The sequence below is a fragment of the Amphiprion ocellaris genome, chromosome 16 (assembly GCF_022539595.1).
Source record: "Amphiprion ocellaris isolate individual 3 ecotype Okinawa chromosome 16, ASM2253959v1, whole genome shotgun sequence".
Classification (NCBI taxonomy): Eukaryota; Metazoa; Chordata; class Actinopteri; family Pomacentridae; genus Amphiprion; species Amphiprion ocellaris.
Genome location: NC_072781.1, coordinates 4,396,513 through 4,419,534, shown reverse-complemented (window position 1 = coordinate 4,419,534; position 23,022 = coordinate 4,396,513). Strand labels below are relative to the sequence as shown.

At 41.4% G+C, this 23,022-nt stretch overlaps 1 protein-coding gene across 5 annotated transcripts in view; it reads right to left on the bottom strand.

The window, feature by feature from the left end:
- The window catches only part of sdccag8 (SHH signaling and ciliogenesis regulator sdccag8), a 129,887-nt gene that overhangs the window by 79,593 nt on the left and 27,272 nt on the right, over nucleotides 1-23,022 (bottom strand). For all 5 annotated transcript variants that reach the window (XM_055018367.1, XM_023289205.3, XM_055018368.1 and 2 more), the window contains 3 exons: nucleotides 19,940-20,048; nucleotides 16,919-17,050; nucleotides 50-176 (listed from right to left, as the gene is read on the bottom strand). In XM_055018367.1, coding sequence (XP_054874342.1) covers nucleotides 50-176; nucleotides 16,919-17,050; nucleotides 19,940-20,048 — 368 coding nt within the window. The remainder of the gene's footprint in view (nucleotides 1-49; nucleotides 177-16,918; nucleotides 17,051-19,939; nucleotides 20,049-23,022) is intronic.

Genomic DNA, 23,022 nt, shown 5'->3' with positions numbered 1-23,022 from the left:
CAGTGAGTCACGTCGCCGTGTGTGTCGCTATGTGTGTGTGTTTTAGTACCTCTATGCGTAGGTTCTGCATCTCCTCGCTGAGTGTGTTTCTCTCCTGCATCAGCTGGTTCTGTTTGACCAGCAGCTCACACACCTGCTGGGCGCTGCTCTGACAGTGACGGTCCAACTGCTGCAGCCTGAAACACACACAATGTTGACTGAAAGTGTGCGAGAGGAACATACCCTCCTGGCTAATATGAAACCAAATGTTGTAAATATTGAAAGAGAGCTGGATCCACAAAGAGCTTTTAATATCGCTGGACTTTTGTGTTGATCGAGCATTCAACAGTGTTTGCGCGGATATGACGGCGGTGTAAGTTTTTACATCGAGAGGGCAGACAAGGACGCCGAGCAGTCGCCTGAAAAATCATGAAAGAATGGATATGTGGTCAGATGCGACTCATCCGTGTTGTGTTTTCTCAGTGGTGGACACGAAAAACTGTAACAAGTAGCCCCTAAAAAAAAAAACAATGAACATTTGCACTCAAATGTATGAACATCTCTGCTACAGGACAATAGATTTTTGAGAAACTACAAAATAAGTTTAAAAATGTTGATTGGAGGCATCAAAATCATCACCTTAGTACAGCGTCAACTACTTTATATATTAGAAATGTCCTTATTTTTGAAAGAAAAGCAGTTTTTTCAATGAAGATAACATTGAATTAATCAGTCTAGACATTGTTAATGTGGTAAATGCCTATTCTAGCTGGAAACAGCTGAGTTTTAATGGAATATCTCCATAGAGGTACAGAGGAACATTTCCAGCAACCATCACTCCTGTGTTCTAATGCTACATTGTGTTAGCTAATGGTGTTGAAAGGCTCATTGATGATTAGAAAACCTTTGTGCAGTTATGTTAGCACATGGATAAAAGTGTGAGTTTTCATGGAAAACATGAAATTGTCTGGGTGACCCCAAATTTTTGAACGGAGGTATATGTTAGGATGCAGAATATATCATTTCAGCATCAACACTGTAATGTCAAGGCAGATGAACTTGACTGCATCATGTGACAACTTTTTTTGCTGCTTGATATAAAAGAAAACTTGAGAATTCTCTCGGATTTAAGGGTACGAATTGTTGTGCATGATGCTGCTTATCTGAGGCTTCGGATATTAGTCCAACAAAGCATTTGAACCATGTTAGCTGAAGTAACATCAGCTGCTGTGGTAGATAAGAGAGTTAGAAAATACTGTTAAATACGCAGAGCTTATGGGGAACGAGGGTTTTCTTCATGGGACACGTGTTCAAAATTCATTGTCCTCTAGAAAGGACAACGTAGATATGTTGAATTTAGGGGAATTTAAGACATCGTGAACAGGAAATATGACAAGTCAGAATTACACTGTAGATATCTGAAATTGAAATTACAAGAAGTCAGAATTCAGGGGCAGATATCTGGAATGAGAAACCTCAGGCGAATAAATGAGAAAAGTGTCATCATTTATCCTGGAAGAACAACAGTGTGGAAATCTGAAATGTGCTTTTTTACCAGGAAGAACTGAACTACAAGTAACTGTGCATGGCATGTTCAGTTCAGCTACTGAATGCTGAAATGGTGAAACATATATGTCTAGATACCTGAGTATTTTTTTTTTCATGCTTCATACTTCTACTTCATGACAGTTCAGAGGTAAATATTGTACTGTTTACTCCACTACATTGATCTGAAAACTTTAGTTATTCTGCAGCTTTAGATTTATAATGCAAATGTGAGAAACAAATTATGATTTAATATTGATGAATCTTTACTGATCCCAAGAGTCGATTCACAGCAGATGAGCTACAAATGAGTGAGATCATATCTGAAATAAGCCTTAATAAGTACCAATACTACCATAATATGTGGTTTTACTTTGGGTACTTTAAGTATATTTTGATGCTAATTCTTTTCTACTTAAGTGTAAAGTTGAATACATGACTTTTAACAGAGTATTTCTACCCTTTGGTTTTACTGAAGTATCAAATCTGAGTACTTTATTCACATCTGGTATCAGTCCGTTACAATAATTTATTACTAATAATAAACCTTTGTGGATCATTCGACGTTACTTTATATGATCAAACTGTCGTCCTGCTGTCAGTTTGGTGTGAAAGTTGTTGGAGTGTGTAGTTATGAAGTTCTGATCATCACTGCCACGTCCCAATTAGTGCGTCCACTCTGACAGGGCCGCGGCTGCACACAATGAACTCTTTCACTGCACACTGGGATTAAAAACTCTGTGTGTGTGTGTGTGGGTGTGTGTGTGTGTGTGTGTGTGTGTGGGAGGTGGAGGGTGAATGTCTGTTAGAGATATTTCCCACCAGCAGCCCATTATTTCACCCATTCATCCCCCATTCAGTCAGTCATCCCGTCCTCGAGTGCAGCGGTGAACTCATTCACACACACTCTCTCTCTCTCTCTCTCTCTCACACACACACGCACACACACACACACCACACATGTGCACACACACACACCCTCTGATAATGAGACAGAGGAAACTCTCAGCACTGGACTACATTTGCATATTCAGCCGGTCATCCCTAGTTATCTGTATTTCTGTCTCAGAGAAGCCAGTAAATCACTTAGAAATAACTGCACACACTGTACAAAAATCTAATTTACAACACTATGAATCTGTGAAAATGTTAGGGATGTCCGATATTGGCTTTTATGCCGATATTGTCCAACTCTCAGTTTCCGATATCAACTGATACCGATATCTGTGAGCTATTTAACCAATTTTAGGTAACATCAAATACCTCCTGTGGTGGAATTAACACATCATGTGTTATGAGTATTTGTGTTTTACTTGAGTATCTCCATTTTTAGCCTAATATTTCTGCTCTGTCACAACTCAGAGGAAAATATTTTTTACCGTAATACGTCTATTTAACCCTTTGATGTGCAGTGTGGGTCAGGAGATACCCATGTTGTGCATGAAAGGGTTAATAGTGGGCAGTATTCCTTTGCCAACATAGGGCAAAAACTCCATACTAACCTTTAAATATATTGTAAACTCAAGCGATCTAAGAGGAAACTAGACTTCTGCACCTCATCTTGAAAGAGTTTTCAAGCTTTTGAAAAACAAGAGGCAGGAGCAGCAGGAGAAAGGCTCTATTTCCAAATAGTTTGTTTCTTGTTTTTTTGATGTTTCTGCCTACCCCACTTTCAAAATTGTACATTACAAACAGGTATACTAAATGTACAAATACAAAGCATGATTCCCTGTTTTTTGGTTTGAGACCATTTTCATTGTCTCTGATGTCTCTTGTTTGAGTCAAAAGAGCTAAAATGTAACCACTATCCAAAAATATGTCCCAAAAAAACTACTGTTGCGCAATTTTCCTTTAGTTTAACATCTAAGATTCACCTTGTGACCCTCTGAAGGGGCCCAAGTCATACACTGTAAACCACTAAACTACTTCAACTAGTCCAAACTGTCGACTACAGACACAAAATTCTGCTTCCACAATCAGATCATGAAATTGTCATTATATATAAAATCATTATGGGCTCATGTATCAGTCACAGGAGATATGTCTTCTGCAGAATGAGTCCTTTTGATACATTAACCCTCCTGTTGTCCTCATTTACTGGCACCAAAAACTATTGTTTATTTGTTTAAAAAAAAAAAAAAATCACCAAAAAAATTTCTTAAATTTCAGAAAATTTGCAAAACCTTCAGGAAGAAAATTCCAATAATTCCTCAAAAGCATTATTTTTAAAAATCCCCCAAATTTGGCAAGAAAATTCTTGTAAATATTTTTTTAAAATGAGTAAAAATCTTCCAAAAAAATCCTAAAAATAACTAAAGTGATTACATATATATCAGTAAAACTTCTAATATTTTCCTTAAGAATATTCACAAAAAAATCAACCAAAATCCAGCGATACTCACTGGATTTTGGTTGATTTTTATGTGAATGTTCTTAAGAAACATTTTTAACATTTCTTTTTTTCCACCAGAAAATGTTCAACAATTTCCCAAAAATGTCGAAAATGTGGACATCAGAAGTTTCACTGTGAAAACATATTTTTTTCCACATTTTCAAACTTTAGATCGGGTCAATTTTGACCTGCAGGATGACAGGAGGGTTAAGGACATTATGGTGACAAAACTGCTGCACTTTTACTTACATAAAACTCAAACCTTAATCATATTTCCTTGTGGACGACATAAATACTATTTTCTAATCTGTTTAGGTAACAGTATATCTAGGTAGCATGTGCTCTACAGAACTTTGGACTGAGGGATCCACACAGACTCATTTTCATGGATGTATATAGCATAACACTGACCTACAAAGTTGACTTGTAAAGGTAGTTTTTTGCATTTTGCAGTTAGAACTTTCACTTTAAGGACAGGCAGGAGGAGGAGTGCTACTTTTCTGACTTTTTTTCTCATCTTCAGTCTAAGGAGGAACTTCAGTCTTTGGTTGAGCAGCTGACAGCTCGTAAGAAACCTGTGATGGACATAAAAACTAAAAGCTTTGAAAAACCACAGATTTGTGCATTGAAAGGAGCTCATATTCCACTTTGTCTGTCGCTGTTTCAACAGGTTCAGAAGGCGGCGAGTGAGATGTGCGAGCTCCAGACGAGGACGAGGGAGGAGGAGGGTGAAGTGGGTTGTGGCTCGGGGCAGAGGGAGGCAGAGAGAGGTAGCTGGGGGGGAGACAGATGCCCCTGCCCTGCTGGTCATGTTGGCAGTGGCAGGGCTGCCTGTGTGTGACAGACGGGGGAGGCGAACATCCCAACTCTGCTATGCAATCTGCTCGCTGCTCCCCGGCCTCCCCCACATTGTCCTCACTCTGCCCTGCACTGTCTCCTCTGCAGGGTTTAATCTTCCTCCTGCCGATCCGTCTTCGTTAGCAACCCGCCTTCTTCCTCCTCCATCATCATCATCAGAGTCTCCTTTTTCATCCCCATCAGCCCCCCCTGCCCTCCTTAACCCTCCTGTTGTCTTCATTTACGGGCACCAAAAAATATTGTTCCCTTGTCTGAAAAAAATCCAAAAATTCAGCAAATAAATATTCCCCAAATTTTGAAAAATTTGCAAAATCTTCAGGAAGAAAATTACAAAAATTCCTTCGAAGTTTCCCTTAAAAGTTTTATTTTTAAAAAATCCCCAAATTTGGCAAGACATAAAAATTTTAAAAATAAAAAAAATAAAAAATGTAAATATTTTCAAAAAAAGAATAAAAATCTTCTACAAAAAAAATCCTAAAAATATCTAAACTGATTCCATATATATATCAGTGAAAGTTCTAATATTTTCCTTACGAACATTCAGGAAAAAAAATCTACGAATTTTGCTGGATTTCGGTTGATTTTTTTCTGAATGTTCTAAAAGAAACATTATTTTTAAATTTCTTTTTTTCCACCAAAAAATGTCCCAAAATTTCCCAAAAATGTTGAAAATGTGGAAATTTTCCCTGTGAAAATATAATTTTTTTCCACATTTTCAAACTTTAAAGCAGGTCAAATTGACCCGCAGGACGACAGGAGGGTTAAGCCTCCGTCCCGGCTGAGGCAGATTATCTGGGTCCTGGAGGCAGCGTCCAGTCCTGGAGGCCGAGGGCGATGACTCCCCTCCCCGCCTGGTGTTCCTGCAGCCGGCTGCCAAGCTGTCCTGACCAGCCGCCCCCTCGCTACCTCCTACGCCGTCACACAGCACGACACAGCAGGGCATCGCCACGTCACACAGCAACACAACAACACACTCAGAAGGATCCCGATGTGCTGCGCTCACAGTGCAGGAGGTATCAGCTACACAGTCACAGCGGAGCACCTAAAGGTCACAAACTGAGCCTGTTGTTCTGAAGCTGTAAATGTTTGATGAGGGAAGCGTCGGGAGTGCGTCGGCTCAAGGCCTTCAGCGCCACACCACTAAACTAATCCGAGTCACGCCGAGGAAATGCCAATCCTCGTCCAATCACAACCTCCAATGCACCAAAACAATCATATAGGACATACAGGAGGGAGGTTTTTCTCGGTGATGACTGGCAGCTCTGAAATCCTGTAAAGCAGGAGACGCATCAGCAGCTTTCGCCGAGACAAGTTTTACACTTTGTCTGCTCGTAGAGACAAATGTGACACCGTGGAGAGGATTTATTCATGTATTGATTCAACGTGTGAAGTTATTTCTCTGAAGTGAACCACGACTTTCTCACAGGGCAATTCCTGCCAACGTAAACAGAATCCACCATCTCTGGAAAGTAGTCTACATCTGCTAGGATACTGAATTTAAAGGGTCAGTTCACCAAATTTACTAAAGAGATGTTTGCATAATCATTTAAATATTAATTATGATGTTGGTATGATCAACATGTTTAATTTATACTACCCTAACTAAACAGGCGTGTAGATAGAATCACATGGTTTTAACTTTGGTAAATTAAAACACCCTGCATTGCCCTGCAGTAACTGAGTGGAGACTAGAGGCTTCTCTGTGCATCTTTCTAGCTTACAAGTGAGGCGCTAACAGAACATTGGAAAACTGTAGTGTGTATTGATGAGCAGATATTCAGCAAGTGAGGCATTTTAGTGTAATTTAATTCACATTTTGCCTGTAGTAGAGTTCTGGTGAAGGAGAACCTCATTTTAAGCCTTATTTTGGAGGATAGATTTGAACATTAGCAGAAACAGAGCACACTGTTGTCATGAAAAACTGCTCTGTGCAATAAAACCGTTGCATCCTTAAAATCAATGCAAATAATTATGATCTCAGCATGACGATAGTTTTACTTTATTACTCAGATCTCTAAAAGTCAATCAGAATAGTTTTTCACTTCCTCTTTAAACAAGGCAGCTGAACAGGATTCAAACTTTAAATAAAGGAATAAATACATACTTAACAACCAAACCCCAACAGAATAAATCAATGAGTTTTAACTGTCCTTTTAAGGCAAAGTAACAAATAAACGGGTTTATTTAGTGTTCCATAAGGTTTGTTTCTGTTGGCAGCGCTGGTCCTCCATTTCCAAAGAGTAACTGAGAGGTTCTGTGCAGTAAAATATCCAAAACACAATTATTGAGGAGGCAACAGCTGCACAGAAGAGTGTAAAACACCAACAGGCTTCCACATATGGCACCGATGGGACGGTCGGCGAGCTGAACGGGCAGCCAGTAAATCAGTCGGTCAGGTCGTGGCCTGAGATGTTTAAAGCGGTGGCAGGTTGTAAGCTGCAGGTTTATGTAATGCACTAAGTAAAAGCCGTGACCCTGGCACACATAGAAACACACACTCAGCTCGTCTGGTCAGAGAGCCGCCAACCTCTGGCCTTACACAACACAACACACACTTTTTCTAATCCACCATCTACGTCTGAGGGGTGGGGATGTGTGTGTGATTAAGGTAGCGCTCCTTCCAGCAGCTAAAGCAGCAAATCCAATAACTGGCCTCTATCGACTGGCACACTCATTAATTAGGGCTTAATACAGCTTAATGCTCAGGCGCTGCCCTACACTAATCCACACACACACTGCGGGCTGGCTCGCCTCTGCCCGCTGCCAGGAACCGGTGAGGGAGGAAGGAAGGAAGGAAGGAAACTTGGATGGATTCATGAGGATGCACTGATGGCGAGACAGATAAATGGATGTTTAGGGCGAAGAGGATCTGTAGCCGGTGAGAAATGAGGGCTGACAGTTTGCTGTGTCAGGTGAGGTGGCGGACGGAGGGAGGAGGAGGAACAAAAGGAGCTCCTGCCGTCGCCTCCCCGCCGGCCCGGCTGCCGGCTGAGTGGTCGGGGTGGGAGAAGCTTCCCCGCTGACCTGGTGAAAGGACACCACCTGCTGGATCCCACGGTTTACTGACGCACGACACGCTCAAATAATTCCTCAAAAAAAAAAAACACCCTCCACCTGAAACAGCTTCCAGAGCAGCCCTCGTAGTAAGTGTGCGTTTTTGCTCTCCAGCAGACATGATAAAAGCAAGTTTTGCTGGGAGGCAGTTTGCAGTAATTTCCCCTGACGGCCCAATAATCAAACTCTGCTCACAATCTGCACCTCGAACCGCCACACTCTCTATTGACTGCTGCTACTAAAGAGATTAATTACAACACACAAACACACACACAGCTACCTCTCTGTGGTATACATCAGTCGTAGCCCACAGCTAGTGTCTAAACTCTGTTGTGTGTACGTGTTTGTCTGTGTTTGCATATTTATTTACAGGTGGGAGCATATGTCCTAAAGGCACGGTCCAAAGGGAAAGTGCTAACGTCATGTTAGGGAAACAGAGAGACAGTAATGGATGCAGAAGATCTGGAAGCAGCAGTCAGGTTTGCCACATATTAATGTGTGCGTTCCAATTGCTGAACATCTCAGCTAGTGGAGCATGTCACTTTAAGAAAATATTTACTGCACAGCACATAGATTATCAGAATGACTTGAAAACAGGCCACAGAGTAAACTAATTCCTTACTGTATAATCTGTTGTGTATTTCCAAAAATAACCACTCAGTGTGCATTATACTGAGGGACGCTTTGAGATAAAATGTTGAAAATAAACATCTCAACACACCAATGCTCAAGCAAAAAATCTGGACTCTGCAAGACGTAAAGTGTAAAAGTCTAGTCCTGACAGATAATGAAAAGTTTTTAACATACAAACATTTGACAGAGTGAACCTACATAAGTGTGTGTGTTTGTGTGTAGCATGCGGGGGCCTCGGGGGTGAAGATCGCAGGCAGACGGCCTCGGCTTGCCTGGTTACAACAACGCTGCCAGGGGCATGAAGGCTGCAGCTGCCACACACACAAACACACACTAAACCATATTTCGCCCAACCCCAGGCCCACCATCGCCACACTCACACCCCGGCGCTCGAGCTAAATCTTGGCTGGCACACAACTGCACTCAAGAATGTGTGTGTGTGTGTGTGTGTGTGTGTGTGTGTGTGTGTGTGTGTGTGTGTGTGTGTGTGTGTGTGTGCCTCAAGGCCATGCCCCTCATCCTCTCCACCAACCTGTCATGCCAGTTGTTGCTCTCGCTAACACGCACATTCGACATGGGAACACGATTGGTGACGCCGTGGGTTTTGATCGGGACGAGGCCGACATGAATTCCCTCACTGTTAGTTGATTTTGTTTCCTGTCACTGCCGCCTGTCATTCCCGGGAAATTTCATTTACATGTGCTTTAATCTGTAAATGTATGAGCAGTTTCATATGCCAGCTCCATGTCTGAAAAGTCACTTTCCCTGTTCAGATTTAACACACACAGCATCAGCATCTCAATGTCTGGATGATTCATTTCAAAGATGCAGGGGGAAAAATAATGATTTTTTTTAAGAATTTTTAAACTTGTATTTAATTGTTTTATTTTTTTTTTTTAAACTATATTTTAAACTGGAGTGACTTCGTAGCTGTGCAAAGAAAAGGCACTATGAGTCTACTTTTATATTTTAAAGAGAATAAAAATGATTTAACAATGTATTGGGGCTTAAATGCATCTAATCATCCAGCTGATAAATCGTTATTAAATTCATCTGTGAACCAGCCTCTGTGAGAACTGAGAACGCTGTTGTTCCATTAGTTTCCGACTCACAGCTGTTCTCCAGCAGCGTTCAGCAAAAAATGGTTTTACAAGATTTTTAGTTTTGTCTACCAGATGTCAGTCACGTGAACACTGCAGCTCATCTGGAACATTTAACTTCATCATAAACAACACTTAAAACACAGATGAACAATCTAGTCTTATAGCAACACAACATTATTTTTCTATTTTCCTATTGAGCCTCAGACTGTGAGGATCGTTCTGAAATGCAGTGTCTAAATAATCACTTAAACTCTCTCAGGTCAGAAAAAAATATCATGCCTCTTTTTTATTTCCTTGCTTTTCTTGTATTTATTTTATTTCTATTTATTTATTTATTTGGCTTTTGTGTTTGTTTCTACCGAGCCTGATCAATATTCCACGCTTTTATTTTGAAGTGTTTTGTGATTTTTATTTTCAAATCTTTATTTACTCTTCATGCATGACAGTCCAACTGATTCATGTGAGCAAATGTCTTTTAATGACAATATTGTTTGTGAGAAATAATCAGCGGGCTAAATCCTTTAAAGATTATAATTCCTAAAAAGATTGCACCAGTGCTGCAAATCCCATTTACTTGCCAATAACTGCTACATTTTATGCTGCACGCCGCTGTGCTTTCGAAGTTTTTAATTGAAAATTAAAACTGAATTGAAAATCTGCTCGCAGAGAACCGTGTTCAAACACTCGTCAGTTAAGTCAATAGAGAAACGACAGAACAAGCAGACAATAAACATCCTAGTGAGCTTGTAATGTCGTCAGAATTATGTTATTGCTGAGTGGGAGCGTTGTAAAAGCGCGTTGTTTTGAAAGTCGGCACTCAGTGACTGAAACAATGATGATAAGATCAGATACGAAACCAGCAAATCCACATGTAAAGTTTTAAAAATCTAATGCCCAACTTATATTATTTTAATACAGGATTTATTATAAATATGTATCAAAACACTTGGCAGACCCTAAACTCTCACCACTTTATTATCAGTATAATATAAAAGTGTGAAAATTCTTAAAATATTTGAAACGTTCTATTGAACTGTAAGACTGTATTTTATCACATGCAGGCTAAAGTGTGTGTGCTTTTAGGACAAACACACAGAACTCTTTAAAAACCTTCAACCACTACTGTTCGTTATTTAATTATTATAATTTCTTATTTCTGATATCATTTCTTCTTGTTCAGTTATAACAGACACCCAGAAGCCTAAATAAATCTAAATAAATAATATTATAAAGAGTGGAATTCCAATAAATCAATAAAAGATAATAAATGTGAAAAATCAATTTATCTTTTCCAAATCTGCACTTTGTCTTTGGTCTGACAAAACTTCTCGCAGCCAGAATTCAGAAGTCCACAACAGACAGCAGTAAGTGGTTCGACGTCAACTCAAACAGGACAAAAAAAAGAGTAAAATAAATCCCTCTTGGCGAGTAATTATAGTAAAAAGATTTAGTGGGTGTTTACGAAGGGATCAGAAATATATTTCTGGTCTGACGGAGCTGTAAACAGCTCTGGACAAGAACAGAAGTTGTCTCTGCTTTCATTTCCTGGCTGCATTAACAGAGGTGTCAGTGCTGCTGCAGGCTGCTAAATCATCTATTCAATGTCAAAGTGTTTGCTGCCGTGAGGCCTGCTGACTCTTTTTAAGTCTCGTGTTTGAGCGTCTGCTTTCCAGGCATTAAAGTGTTTCTGCTGATGTTACTTTTAACATTTTTCTAAAGAAGGGGCAGGTGTTTCCGCACGACTTTTCTACTTGTAGTTTTATGCAGCAGTGTTAGTGTCACTGACTGGGGCTGGAGATGTGACGCTTTGCACAGTTAATGCTCCAGCTTGCAAGCCTCTGGCTACAGCCCGACATCTGAGCTGCAAATCTGTGCGTCTGTGTGTGTTTGTGCGTGTGTGTGACAGAGCTGTAAAGCCACCGTTTGACAATGCTCTTTCAGCAGGCCGCCCTGCGGTCGCTCCCGGCTACAGAAGCCAGCTGGGCAACGCAGAGACACAAACGATGAGGAAAGGAGGAGAGGAAGATGAAGGAGGAGCGAGGACGACTGATCAGCGCCATCCAGAGGTAAGAAGGCAAGTGATGAGGAGGTGAACTCAACGTCTAAATGGTTGAGATTTCCTCACATTTGCATTGGTTCAGCAGTTCAGTTATCTATTATATATATATATTAATTTTAAATACACCAAGCGGATTACAGTGTTAAAATTCTTCATCTAACACTGAATCTCATGTGTAGTACACAGTGACACATTCAAAGCTGCCGTGTTTGAGACGTGTACAGTCGTTGCTGAAAAACCTCCTGAGATCACATCATTCTTGAACATCCTTTAACACGCTCAACTTTCCTCCCATGAAAAAAACATGCTAAAGTGAAGGGGCTGCTGTTATGTGAGAAATAATACTTTTAAAAATGTGTGAAGAAGGAAAAAAACACTGTATATGTGATCAGTAAAAATGCATTTGTGAGGTGACAGCAGTGATGTTAATATTAGCAATCTGTGGAACATGAATATGAAGCCGAGCGCTGCTGAGTGGAAGTGTGTAAACGCTGCACCTCACAATGGGCCTTCTTCTTCTTTATCTCCACTTTCTCCACATCTCACTCTTTCATCAGCGCTCTGTTCGCCGCTACCTCTCAGATCACACACACAGTTGCAAGCTATCACACACAGATGCACACAAACATGCCCATGTGTGTGTGTGTGGGTGCTCGTACACACACAGATGAGACAAATGAAAGCGGTCCTGTTTTCTTCTGCCCAGCCTCTGCCAACTTCATTTGCAAATGAAAAGTTTTGCGAGGAGCGTCCTTTTGCTTCTGGGGCATGGCAGCGCGCTGAGTGTTTGTGAGCGGGGGGGTGACGAGGGTTTTGACAGAGGGTGTGTGTGCGTGTGTGTGTGTGTGTGTGTCTGTGTGTGTGTGTGTCTGTGTGGCAGAGGCCCAGATGAAGCAGCCCTCGCCCGAGGCTCGCTGTCCGCCCGCGGTAGCAGCAAGCCTGTTCCTTCTTCCCCGGCCCGCCGCGACCATTTGTTCCATTAACCAATCTCCTGGAGCCTCTGGTACAAACACACACACACATCCACAGGCGTACATACTTCAACAACTGCTTGCACAGCTCTCGCCACACATGGCCCTCCATCCCTCCTCCATCCTCCGCTCCATCCCTCCTCCATCCTCCCTCCCTCCCCCGCTCTCCTCCAGACGCACGCACCATCTTTCTTGGTGGAGGCCATATGGCCCAGTGAAGCCTGTGGATCTACAGACACATCTGCGTATACGTCGCTGCTCCCCTTAAAGGGCCACACAGCGCTCACATAAACACTCACGCACCTATGCAGCACATGCACACTCACACACCCGGGCCCGACAAACACACTCCGCTGTCACTATGTGTGGTTAAGCAAGTGTTGGTGTTATGTCGGTCTGTCGTACGTGCGTGTGCGCGTGTGTGTGTGTGTGTGACCTAAGTGTGTACATGCGTAGTGATAATTGGTGAAACAGCCTGCGAACAGCTGTGGGGTGAGAAAAGGTTGCGTGGTGTTTAGTACGGAAAAGCCGAGGGGAGGAGGAGAAGAGAGGAGAGGAGTAAAGTTGGAGCATAAGAGAAGAGCAAAGAGGAGAGGGAAGTGAAACGAGATGAGGAGGAGAAGGAGAAAAAAGAAAAATGGAGGGCAGAGGTGAGGACAGCCACAGCTGAGACAGCGCGGATGCAAATCTGAATAGAAAAACCAGCCGAGAAGTCACAGTGAACTTTTCTCTTTCTGCATTTTTTTTATATTCCTCACGACCATCAATCTGTCAGCAAAAAAAAAAAATCTTATCGCTGTTTTCACACATAAATTGGTTTATTTACTTATAAAATGAGAAATATTATTACTATTAATTTTTAGAAGTTGCATCCAAAGAATAAAGAGTTCTCTGTGTCTCGCTTTAGCGTTGTTTCTCATTTTAATAATGCGGTTAAGAGCCGTAATGTTCCCACTAAGATGTTTCTCTCTAAATTAATTGGCTGCGGAGATTTTTACTTCGTTACTTAAAGAAATCACACGACAACCAGCCAAATTCATCTAAAAATACCAAAAACAGATTAAAGTTTCTGTATTCAACTTTAAATTATTTCTTAAATCCCCAATCTCTGTGGTTTTTTCCTTTTTGCATCTGTAATTTCTGTAGATTGCTTTTATATGACATATAATCACTTAATCTCACTGAAAAACACTCTACTATGACTTTTATCCGCTAACAAGTTAATAAATATTAAACATTTTGTTTGCTTTTCCTCAAATACAAATGTATCTAAAAATTATATAACAACTGAAAAAAGATCCTAGAAAAGTTTGAAGAGATGAAATAAAATCAGTGCTTCAAACATTTCCAATTGTGCTCACTTGTGTAAAATATTTGTTGAACCTATTAAAGTGTAGCTTCTTAAATGAGAATGATAAAGAAGACTAAACATGTAAGTGCCTTTGCATCTCCTCTAACTCGCTGCTGTCCCGCTCCATCTCTCCACTCTCAGCCCTCCAGTTCCATCACTTCATTTCCAAGCGAGAAAGAAAAAAGAAAGAAAGAAAAAAACAAAAAAGCAACAACACAGAAATAGTGAAATAAATAATTAAGTGGTGCAGCAAAAACATTGTGTGCTAAAACCCCTGTGTAGTTTGGCAATCAGCTTGCCCATGTAAAAATAAATCAAGCTGATTTTCCAAATGTTTTGTGCGTGGTGCGCTGTTGCCGCTCTTCGCAGCACAGATTGCAGGCCGATGGAGAGGCTGTGGGGAGGGGCGGGGCGCTGGATATTGAACCCACTTGCACCAGCTTGTTAACACGTACACCTTAACCCCCGAGCGGCACGGCGGGGCGCCCACCGAGCATTCGGGGCCTGCAGGAACCAGCTAACATATAGCCAACGTATGGACACACACACAGACGCACACACTCGGCGAGGATTACGAGAACACGCATGACATTCAGTACAAGAAAAGTATCGTATGACGTACCGGCTCATATATATATATATGCATGAAAATCTCAAAGTTCACGCCTGTATCGAAACAGTACAAACTTCAGCACACGACTTCAGCAATCCTTCATTTCGTTTAAGAGCACACCAGATGATTGGAATATATTAGTGCCAGGTTTTTGAAGTTTTTTGCCCTCGGAGTACTATCAGCACCAGAAATACAATCACAGACAAAAAAACCTGAGCACCAGCTGCAATGTGTATCATAAATCTGACTCATACCTCGCTCCCTCATCTCGGTATTGAACCACCTTACGACAAATCCCTAAAAAAACACACACATAAATGCCAAAAACGCACGTATTTACAGCTCAGATGGAATAAACGCATCCTCAGGCACACACACCTTCTACCAACAGCGGAATAAAGCAAAAAATGTGGTCAAGCGGCTTAACAGTCACTCCTGAAGTGACCTCTTGTAGAACCAGACTCGAGAGATTTTTAAATATCAGGAGGATTCATCAACAAACTAAGTGTCACAGCAGAAAATAAAACTCCGTAAATGCCAAGAGTGATTATCGTGGTTCAGTTGGGAAAAGAGAGAAGTTAGGTGCCAACTTCCCAGCCAATCCACTTTTGGCAGCCAGATTCCTACTCTGCTAAACCTCCTGAGAACATGCAATAGCTACTCACACACACATAAAAATACCACCGTAACATATGCACGGAAACATACAGAATATTCATACTTCACACTCCATGACAACTTAGATTGTTTTACTTTCTACGAAACGCACAAAAAGAGTCACACACGCGACCGGGAGACAGCTGTGACTCGGTAAACTTTGTTTTCTGGCAGCGTCTGACTGTCGGCAGGTTAACACCGGTGGGTGGCAGACAATATGTAGTGTCATGGATGGAGCAGGAGAAAGGGGTGAGCGAGGGTGTGTGTGTGAGGTTGAGTGTAAGAGGAAAGTGGAGTCGGGGTGTGTGTGGGGGCAACGGGGTAGAGATCCTGCAGAGTGGGGCAACAACACCCACACACCCTCGCCCACACTGGCAGAGGCAGGCAGTGTGCCAGGCGCCCCGTGGAGACACACACCAACTGGGCTCCACACTCAGGAGGAAGAGACCCCGGCAACACACACACACGCACGCACGCACGCACGCACGCACGCACGCACGCACGCACGCACGCACGCACGCACGCACGCACGCACGCACGCACGCACGCACGCACGCACGCACACACACACACACACACACACACACACACAAACACGCAAACACACACACGTACAGATAATGTAGCATAAGCCGCTCATTCGTGAGAAACCCAACAAATATTCACAATTAACAAGCACAAACCAGCAATTTTTGTGCATTTTACCTTAAAAAAACCAATCATCCAACCATAAAAATAGGTGCAGTTTTTCTCCTCTTAACTAAATAATCAACTAAACTTGTTCAGTTGTACTTTTCTAAAAGCCTCCCAGTTGAGCGCTTTTAATTGGAAATGACTGTTATATGACCCTACACCTGTCAGTGATGCTGTAATGTGATGGTGATTCAGAAACACCTGAAGTCTCTTTATTACAGAGTAAAATTCAGTGTCTGTTACTCAGGGACAAGTTAACGAGTGCGTATTAGCTGAGCTTATTCTGCACCACCAGACAGTATTTTATATTTTAGTCACCGCTGAACCACACGACCTTTCATAAAGTACCTACTTGTTAACTTTGTCTTAGTTTGTTTTAGCCACAGAGGTGTGAAACAAAGAAGCTATAAATGTTAAATCTGAAAAATTTTGCATCTAACATCCTAATTTTAAGACACAGCTCTTTGTTCTGCACATTGAACCACCACTAGTGAGTCATGGGAGTCCATACCTGCTTTATTTTATCAAGTCTATTATGTAAAAACTGAAGTTTTTGATCAGGGAACATTTTGTGTGTGCTGCCTGCTGAATTATAAAATGTTGCCTCCATACAGACAGCAGGAGAGCAAACTGCTGACACAAAAACCACTGTGTCAACAAAAACGAACACAACTCTTATGTAAAATAAACATCAGATGTGCAGAACATTGACTGGCTGGGGACAGAGTGTGAAGAAAACTGAGCTTGTTTTGTAAAGTTTGCTGCCACCTTCCACGAATGGAAAGAAAGTAGAATTAAAAAAGCACTTTGAGAGCACAAGCTGCACCAAGACCGCTGTGATTTCAATAATAAAAAGTCTCTGATCTCAATATTGATTTGATATACGTCAAGGGTGGTGTTGCTAGTAAAAAACATTAAAAAAAGCCCCTAAAAGGGGACAACAGAAAGAGTCTTGTCCTCTGGTGTATGGACAGTGTGTGTGGCTGTGTGTGTTTTGCGTTTTTGCACACCTGTCCTTCATGCGTTGGTGCATGCGGCCGTGTTGGATGCACTGTTCCTCCATGTTGGAGCAGCGAGTTCTCAGACTCTTCACAGTCTCCTCCAAGTGGTGCTTCTCCAACACCAGCTGTTCCAGCTCACTTCTGCACACAAACACACAGACGCTATGGTGAAAAAATCACCTCAGCAGTGTGCCATAAAACAGAAGAAATACTTAACACACTTCTGCAAAAACCCTTTAAGAGTAGTGAAGTAAAATGTGTCTAACAACTCTGTGGATCACTTCACAATACAGGACAACTGTGATGCAACATGGAAGTAAACTTTGTAACGGAGCCCAGAAATCTTTAGTTTTAACTGTCTGAGTTAAAGTAACCTGTTGACATAAATAGTACTGTGTGTTTGATGAACTGTACTGTATTCTGGCAAAGGCTAAGTTGTGTCTTTGAACTGACATCTAAAGAGAACACTACAACACACTATTTTAGCGTTCTGTCCTCAGACCTTCTAAAAAAATCTTAAAAAAAATAAATAAATAAATAAAAAAAAAAACAAGAAAAGCATTCAGACAGCGCAGTACTCCACCAAGGCTGTTCAGTCGTATCATTTCCGACGGATGAAATCTTAAAAAAATTCAGAGCAGAAATCATGGCAAGATAGATTATGTCCATTTTATATAGATGTACCCACAAACTAAATGACTTTGTGCTGAGCACAGGTGTGTGTTCTGCATGTGTATGTTATGTACAGATACCGAATCGTGTGACCTAAATATGTAGTGGGCGGAAACACCCCCACAATTTAATCAGTTGTTCCTTGTATCATGTTCACTTTTTGTCATGGTTACAGTGACATTGTGCCCCTATCTCAAAATGACACAGAAATCTTTAACAAATCCGTGGATCTAGACTATAAGCTGCATCACTGCCAAAATCTAATCACTTGGTCCTTGTGTCATTTCTGACCTTCCCTGAAAATTTCAGTCAAAATGTTGCAGACAGACAGACAGACAGACAGACAGACAGACAGACAGACAGACAGACAGACGTACGCCGATCATCACATAACTCTGCTGAGGCTAAGTAAAAATGTCAGATGATCCAAAGTACAGCAAACTAATCACAGAGAAGACATTACTCCAGTTTTAAAGGCTCTTTGTTGCTCCCTGTTCATTCCAGAATTCATCTGATGATGTTTTAATCACTAACGGACTAACGTTTATCTGACATGTTGTCTCCTTTAGATCCCCAAGATCCTTCATCTCTGGTCTCTTAAATATTTCACAAAGTCTGGAATAACCTTCTAAAGGAAGTCAGAGCCTCTGATTCAGTACATACCTTCAAACAAATCCTCCAAATGTTTTTCTTAGACTTGTGTTTATGTAGTTTTATGTGCTTTTCTGATATCACATCAATGAAGGTTTTTATGGGCTTTTGTGTTTCAGTGTCTTATGTTTTGTCAATATTTTTATTCTATTATTTATTTGCGTTGCAACTATGGATCATTTCCATTAATCTGTCAGTTATTTTCTTCATTAATTGAATAGTTGTTTAGTCTATAACATGTCAGGACAAATGGTGAAAAGTGCTGAAGGTGTTTCTCAGAGCCGAAAATGACAATCCAGAGATATCCAGTATTCTGTCAGAGGAGGGAAGAAAGCAGAATTCAAATTTAAGAAGCTGGAAACACAGAATTTAGACTTAAAAACAAAAAAATTACTCCAATTGAATAAAACAAATCAAAATAATAATCAACCATCAATCAATTAATCATTACTACTCTTGTATGAACTGTGTTATACAAATAATGTTATCATATTAAATACAGACACTTTTCACTTTGCTGTTAAAGGATGAGGAGCATTTTTAGAAATCCACTGATGGCAAACCAACCTCATATTTTTAAAAGATGATCATTTAAGTATTTTGCATTTATTTGACAGCAACAGTTCCTGTCCAGACATTGCAGTTATGTATTCCACTGGATGTCCTGAGTGTCTCAGCATCACACCCACTTATCAACAGAAGCACGCCTTAAACGACACACAGTCAGCAAGACAAACTCCTGACAACAATTCATGAGTTTTCTTCTTCATCTTGCTGCTCCTGTCTCGGTGTAACCTCACTTAGCCTGACTGAGGCCGTCCAGCAGGACTTTAACCGCTACACTGGGCTTGGACTCCAGGAGCTGCAACAGCCCGAGGCACAAACACACCAACACCACACTGCTGCTGAAGTCCAGAACACACACACACACACACAGCAGATGTAGTCTTTGACCCCTCAGGCCAGTGTATCCAACTCCTACCCATGAAAAACACATCACCACTGTGTACATGGAAGTGTACTTCATGTCCTTCCATAATAAAACACACAGGCTGCCTCGGTGTGTGCGCTGTGTGCGTTGTGTGTGCGTCTCCTGTAGCTGGTGAGGCCAGTGTGGTCTGGCAGGGCCAGATTGGGGGCTGTCATGTGACTAATGTGCAGCACAGCTCCAACAGCTGACAGGACACTGGGCCCAGGGTCACTCTCCACACACACACATACACACACACACACACACACACACACACACACACACACACACACACACACACACACACACACACACACACACACACACACACACACACACACACACACAGAAACACACACACACACACACACACACACACACACACAGGCGGCCCAGATGGAGAGCTGGGCAGGCCTGCTGTGACTACTGTAGCATCAGGTTAACAAGAAAACAGGTCAGACTGGAAAGCAGTGTGTAGTATGTTGACATGCTCTGTCCAAACAGCCTGGACGGATGACGCCTGGTGAAATGATGACATGGGCGTCCAGCAGACAGAGGGAATAAACAACAGGGTGGGAGCACAAACAACTGTTTTCATGGTGTCAAAGACAAATGAATAAGTCAAGATGTGAGTGACTGTGTTGAGAAGCAAACAAGGAAGAAGTGAAACAAAATGAAAGCATTACTGAGCGAATGAACAAAAGAAGAAATTAAGGAATAAAAGAGAAAATACTGACCTGCTGTTTTCTGTCCGCTCCTCCAGTTTGGACCCGAGTTTGCAGCACTCCTCCTTCAGCTTCCTGATCAGGGAATTCTGGGAACTCAGGAGACCGTCCATCTCTCCAACTGCAAGAAATCAATCATGGGAAGGCTGACGGTCAATCTGAGGTGAACCACGACAGGTGATATCAACTCTAAGTAGCTGGTCCTGTCAGGGATTAAAGACATATTTCACTTCACGTAGACACTTCTACCTTTCAAACATCAAAGTTTAGTTGTAATCAGACTCTACAAGCGGCCTCAACAGTCCGCTGTCATATTAAAGCTTCACCTCCAACCTCCTTAGTTTATTGTAAATGAAGAAGCTCATTTAAAATAATTAAATAACACCAAACAACATGTGTCAGTTTGAGTTACAGCAGTATAGAGTGTAGATTAGTATCTGTCCTGTTTATAGACACTAACTGCTGTTAAATGCATACAGCAGGTACAGTATCTATAGCATGTAGATGGACACAATAAACCAGAAATCTGACCCAGAGTAAACTAACTAGCTCTACTACCTAAACATAGCTAACGTAATCTTATTAAACTGAATCTGTGGCAGCTGCTATGTTTTTATGACAGTTAGCTGTGGCATATAAAGTAATTTAGACTGGCTCTATCAGTTCAAATCCTAAAAAAAACATACAAAAAACAAATTAAGATGTCACGACTAAGGGAAAACATGGAATTGCTTTCTGAGATGATGAAATTTGATATGATTTTTATAGTCATGCTTTAGTTAAATCTTTACTATGTAATATAGATGTTTATTTGTACCAAAAGGACAGCATGAATTTATAAAACCACAGTTTAAACACTAGGTCGGATGTGCTGCAAAATGTATGAGGTATGGCTATTAAATATTGAGCTGGGTTTATATCAGTCAAACCACAGGTTGATCAATGAGCAGCAGAACAACCTCTGAAAGTTTCCATCTGCCTTTTTAATTTGCTAGCAGCGTTGCTTCAAATTGTGATTTTATTTTGAAATTCATCAATTTTTCAGTCCTAGTTAGTAGAAAATGGTAAAAGCCGCTTCTCAAAACACAGCATCTCCTTCAAGAATACTGTAAAATACTAAAGGTCAGAAAAGATACACGGAAAAAAGTTAGAAGATGAATCTCCTCAGTGCTAAAGTAAGTCCTGTTCATGTGTGTAAAGGAGATTTACATACCAAAGAAGAAGAAAACCCAGTGAGTAAAGTATAGAAAATAATGGTGGGTGGGTAGCTGACTGGGAGATAGTTTCAGTACACTGCAGGACTGTAATGACGTGCCAGAATTTTACAACAAAATGTGATTGTAAAAGTTGTGGCTTAGAGTGGAGTGATTCTTTGTGATCTCCACGTTTTGAAAAAGAGAAAAAAAAAAAAAAAACAGTTCTCTTGGCATGATTCAGATTCACAGATCCAAGCAAGTTGCACAGTGAGCTCATGTTTGTAGTTACATCTTTTACTTTGTTTCTCAGCAGAATACAAATTATGTGACAAAATTAAAGTTTAAGTTATATTAATGATCCAGCATTCTACTTGAATCATGTTTAGTTAATTGAAGGCAACAACTTCATGGGTTTTCAGTTTCAACAAACCGCCTGATGCTGTGTTACTGGGAGGAAATAAAGTTAAAAATGACTCTGCTTGCTTGGAGATGCTGTGAGAGCATCATGGCTACTTCTGATAACACATTTCTTCTCATCAGAGAGCATCATCTACCTAACAGACAGAGCAGGAAATAAACTCACTGTAACAAATACTGCACCAGAGGCAGAATACATATGTCTCTTTGAACGATTCCAAAAAATGCTTCAGTCAACATTCACATTCAAATCTGAACCGAAAAACAGCCGCACAGAGAGGAGAAAAAATGGAAATAAAAAGTGGGTTGAGGAGGGTAAAAGGAGGTGCAGAAAGAGAGCGGATTGTCGTTTGAAAGCGCTTTTCTTTCTCCTTTCCACCCTTCCTGCCACGTCCTCATCCGCTCATGGGGGCCTCTTTCTGAACAATCCAACACTGGGCTTTCATCGTTCCTTTGAAACGGTCCACGTTCCGCTCTCCAACATATGTCTGCTCTTTTAAAATAACAATGGCTGCCGCTTGGATTGAGGCAATGATCCACCTGCTCCGGCATTCTGTTACAGTCAACCAAAACCAAAAACACCAAGGACTCGCAGTCTTTGAAAAGTAGCTCACTTTTTTTTTTTGCATACAGTAGATATTATGAGGAGAAGAAAGAGAGGAGAAGAAAGAGATACTATACTTTTCTTTCTCTGTGTCATATAGCTGCTATTAAAACAGGACATTCTAAGTAGAAAGGTGTAAAAACCGATGCTCCTCACCCACTGACTTTTTTTTATTCCACTCTACACAGTCTCTGTCTTCAAATCACCACCACAAACAATGCATGGAGAGCAGAAATTGGACGCTACGGAGCATTAAACTATTAAACTAAGCTACACAAACTCACAGCCGTGCACACACACGTACACTCAACAAAGTTTGGTCAGTGCTGGAAAAGTTGTATGAAGAATGCTAATTAGCTGAACAGGCTTTGAATGCGTCTGGCCATGCGTAGGCCAAAAAGAACCCTGGGACACAGAAACACAGCAGAACTGGCACTGGAAACAAACAGAGGAAAAATGAGGGAGGGAGGGATGGAGGGAAGAAGCGTGGCAGGGAGGGAGGGACAGAGAGAAACAAATATCTGATATCATCTAGAGGCTGCTCTGTACACATTTACTCAAAAAAGAAACATGAAAAAAAAATTTCAGAAAAAAGGTGGGAGGGGAGCGGAGAAGAAGGGAGGGGGGGGAGGACGGATGGATGGAAGGACAAACGGATGGACAGAGAGGCGGGATTTGGAGAGCAAGAAAGCTAATTATCCAGCTCGTCTGTTGGGTTGCACAGGGAGAGGAAGTGATGCGAGTTACTAAAGGACGTCCACCCCTCTATCCCCTCCCCATCCACAGTTTCCTGCTGTGCTCTGATGTCAGCTCTCTTTAGACAACATGTGTGCTGCCGACACGCGCCAGAAAGAAACCCTTTGTTTATCCCCCCCATC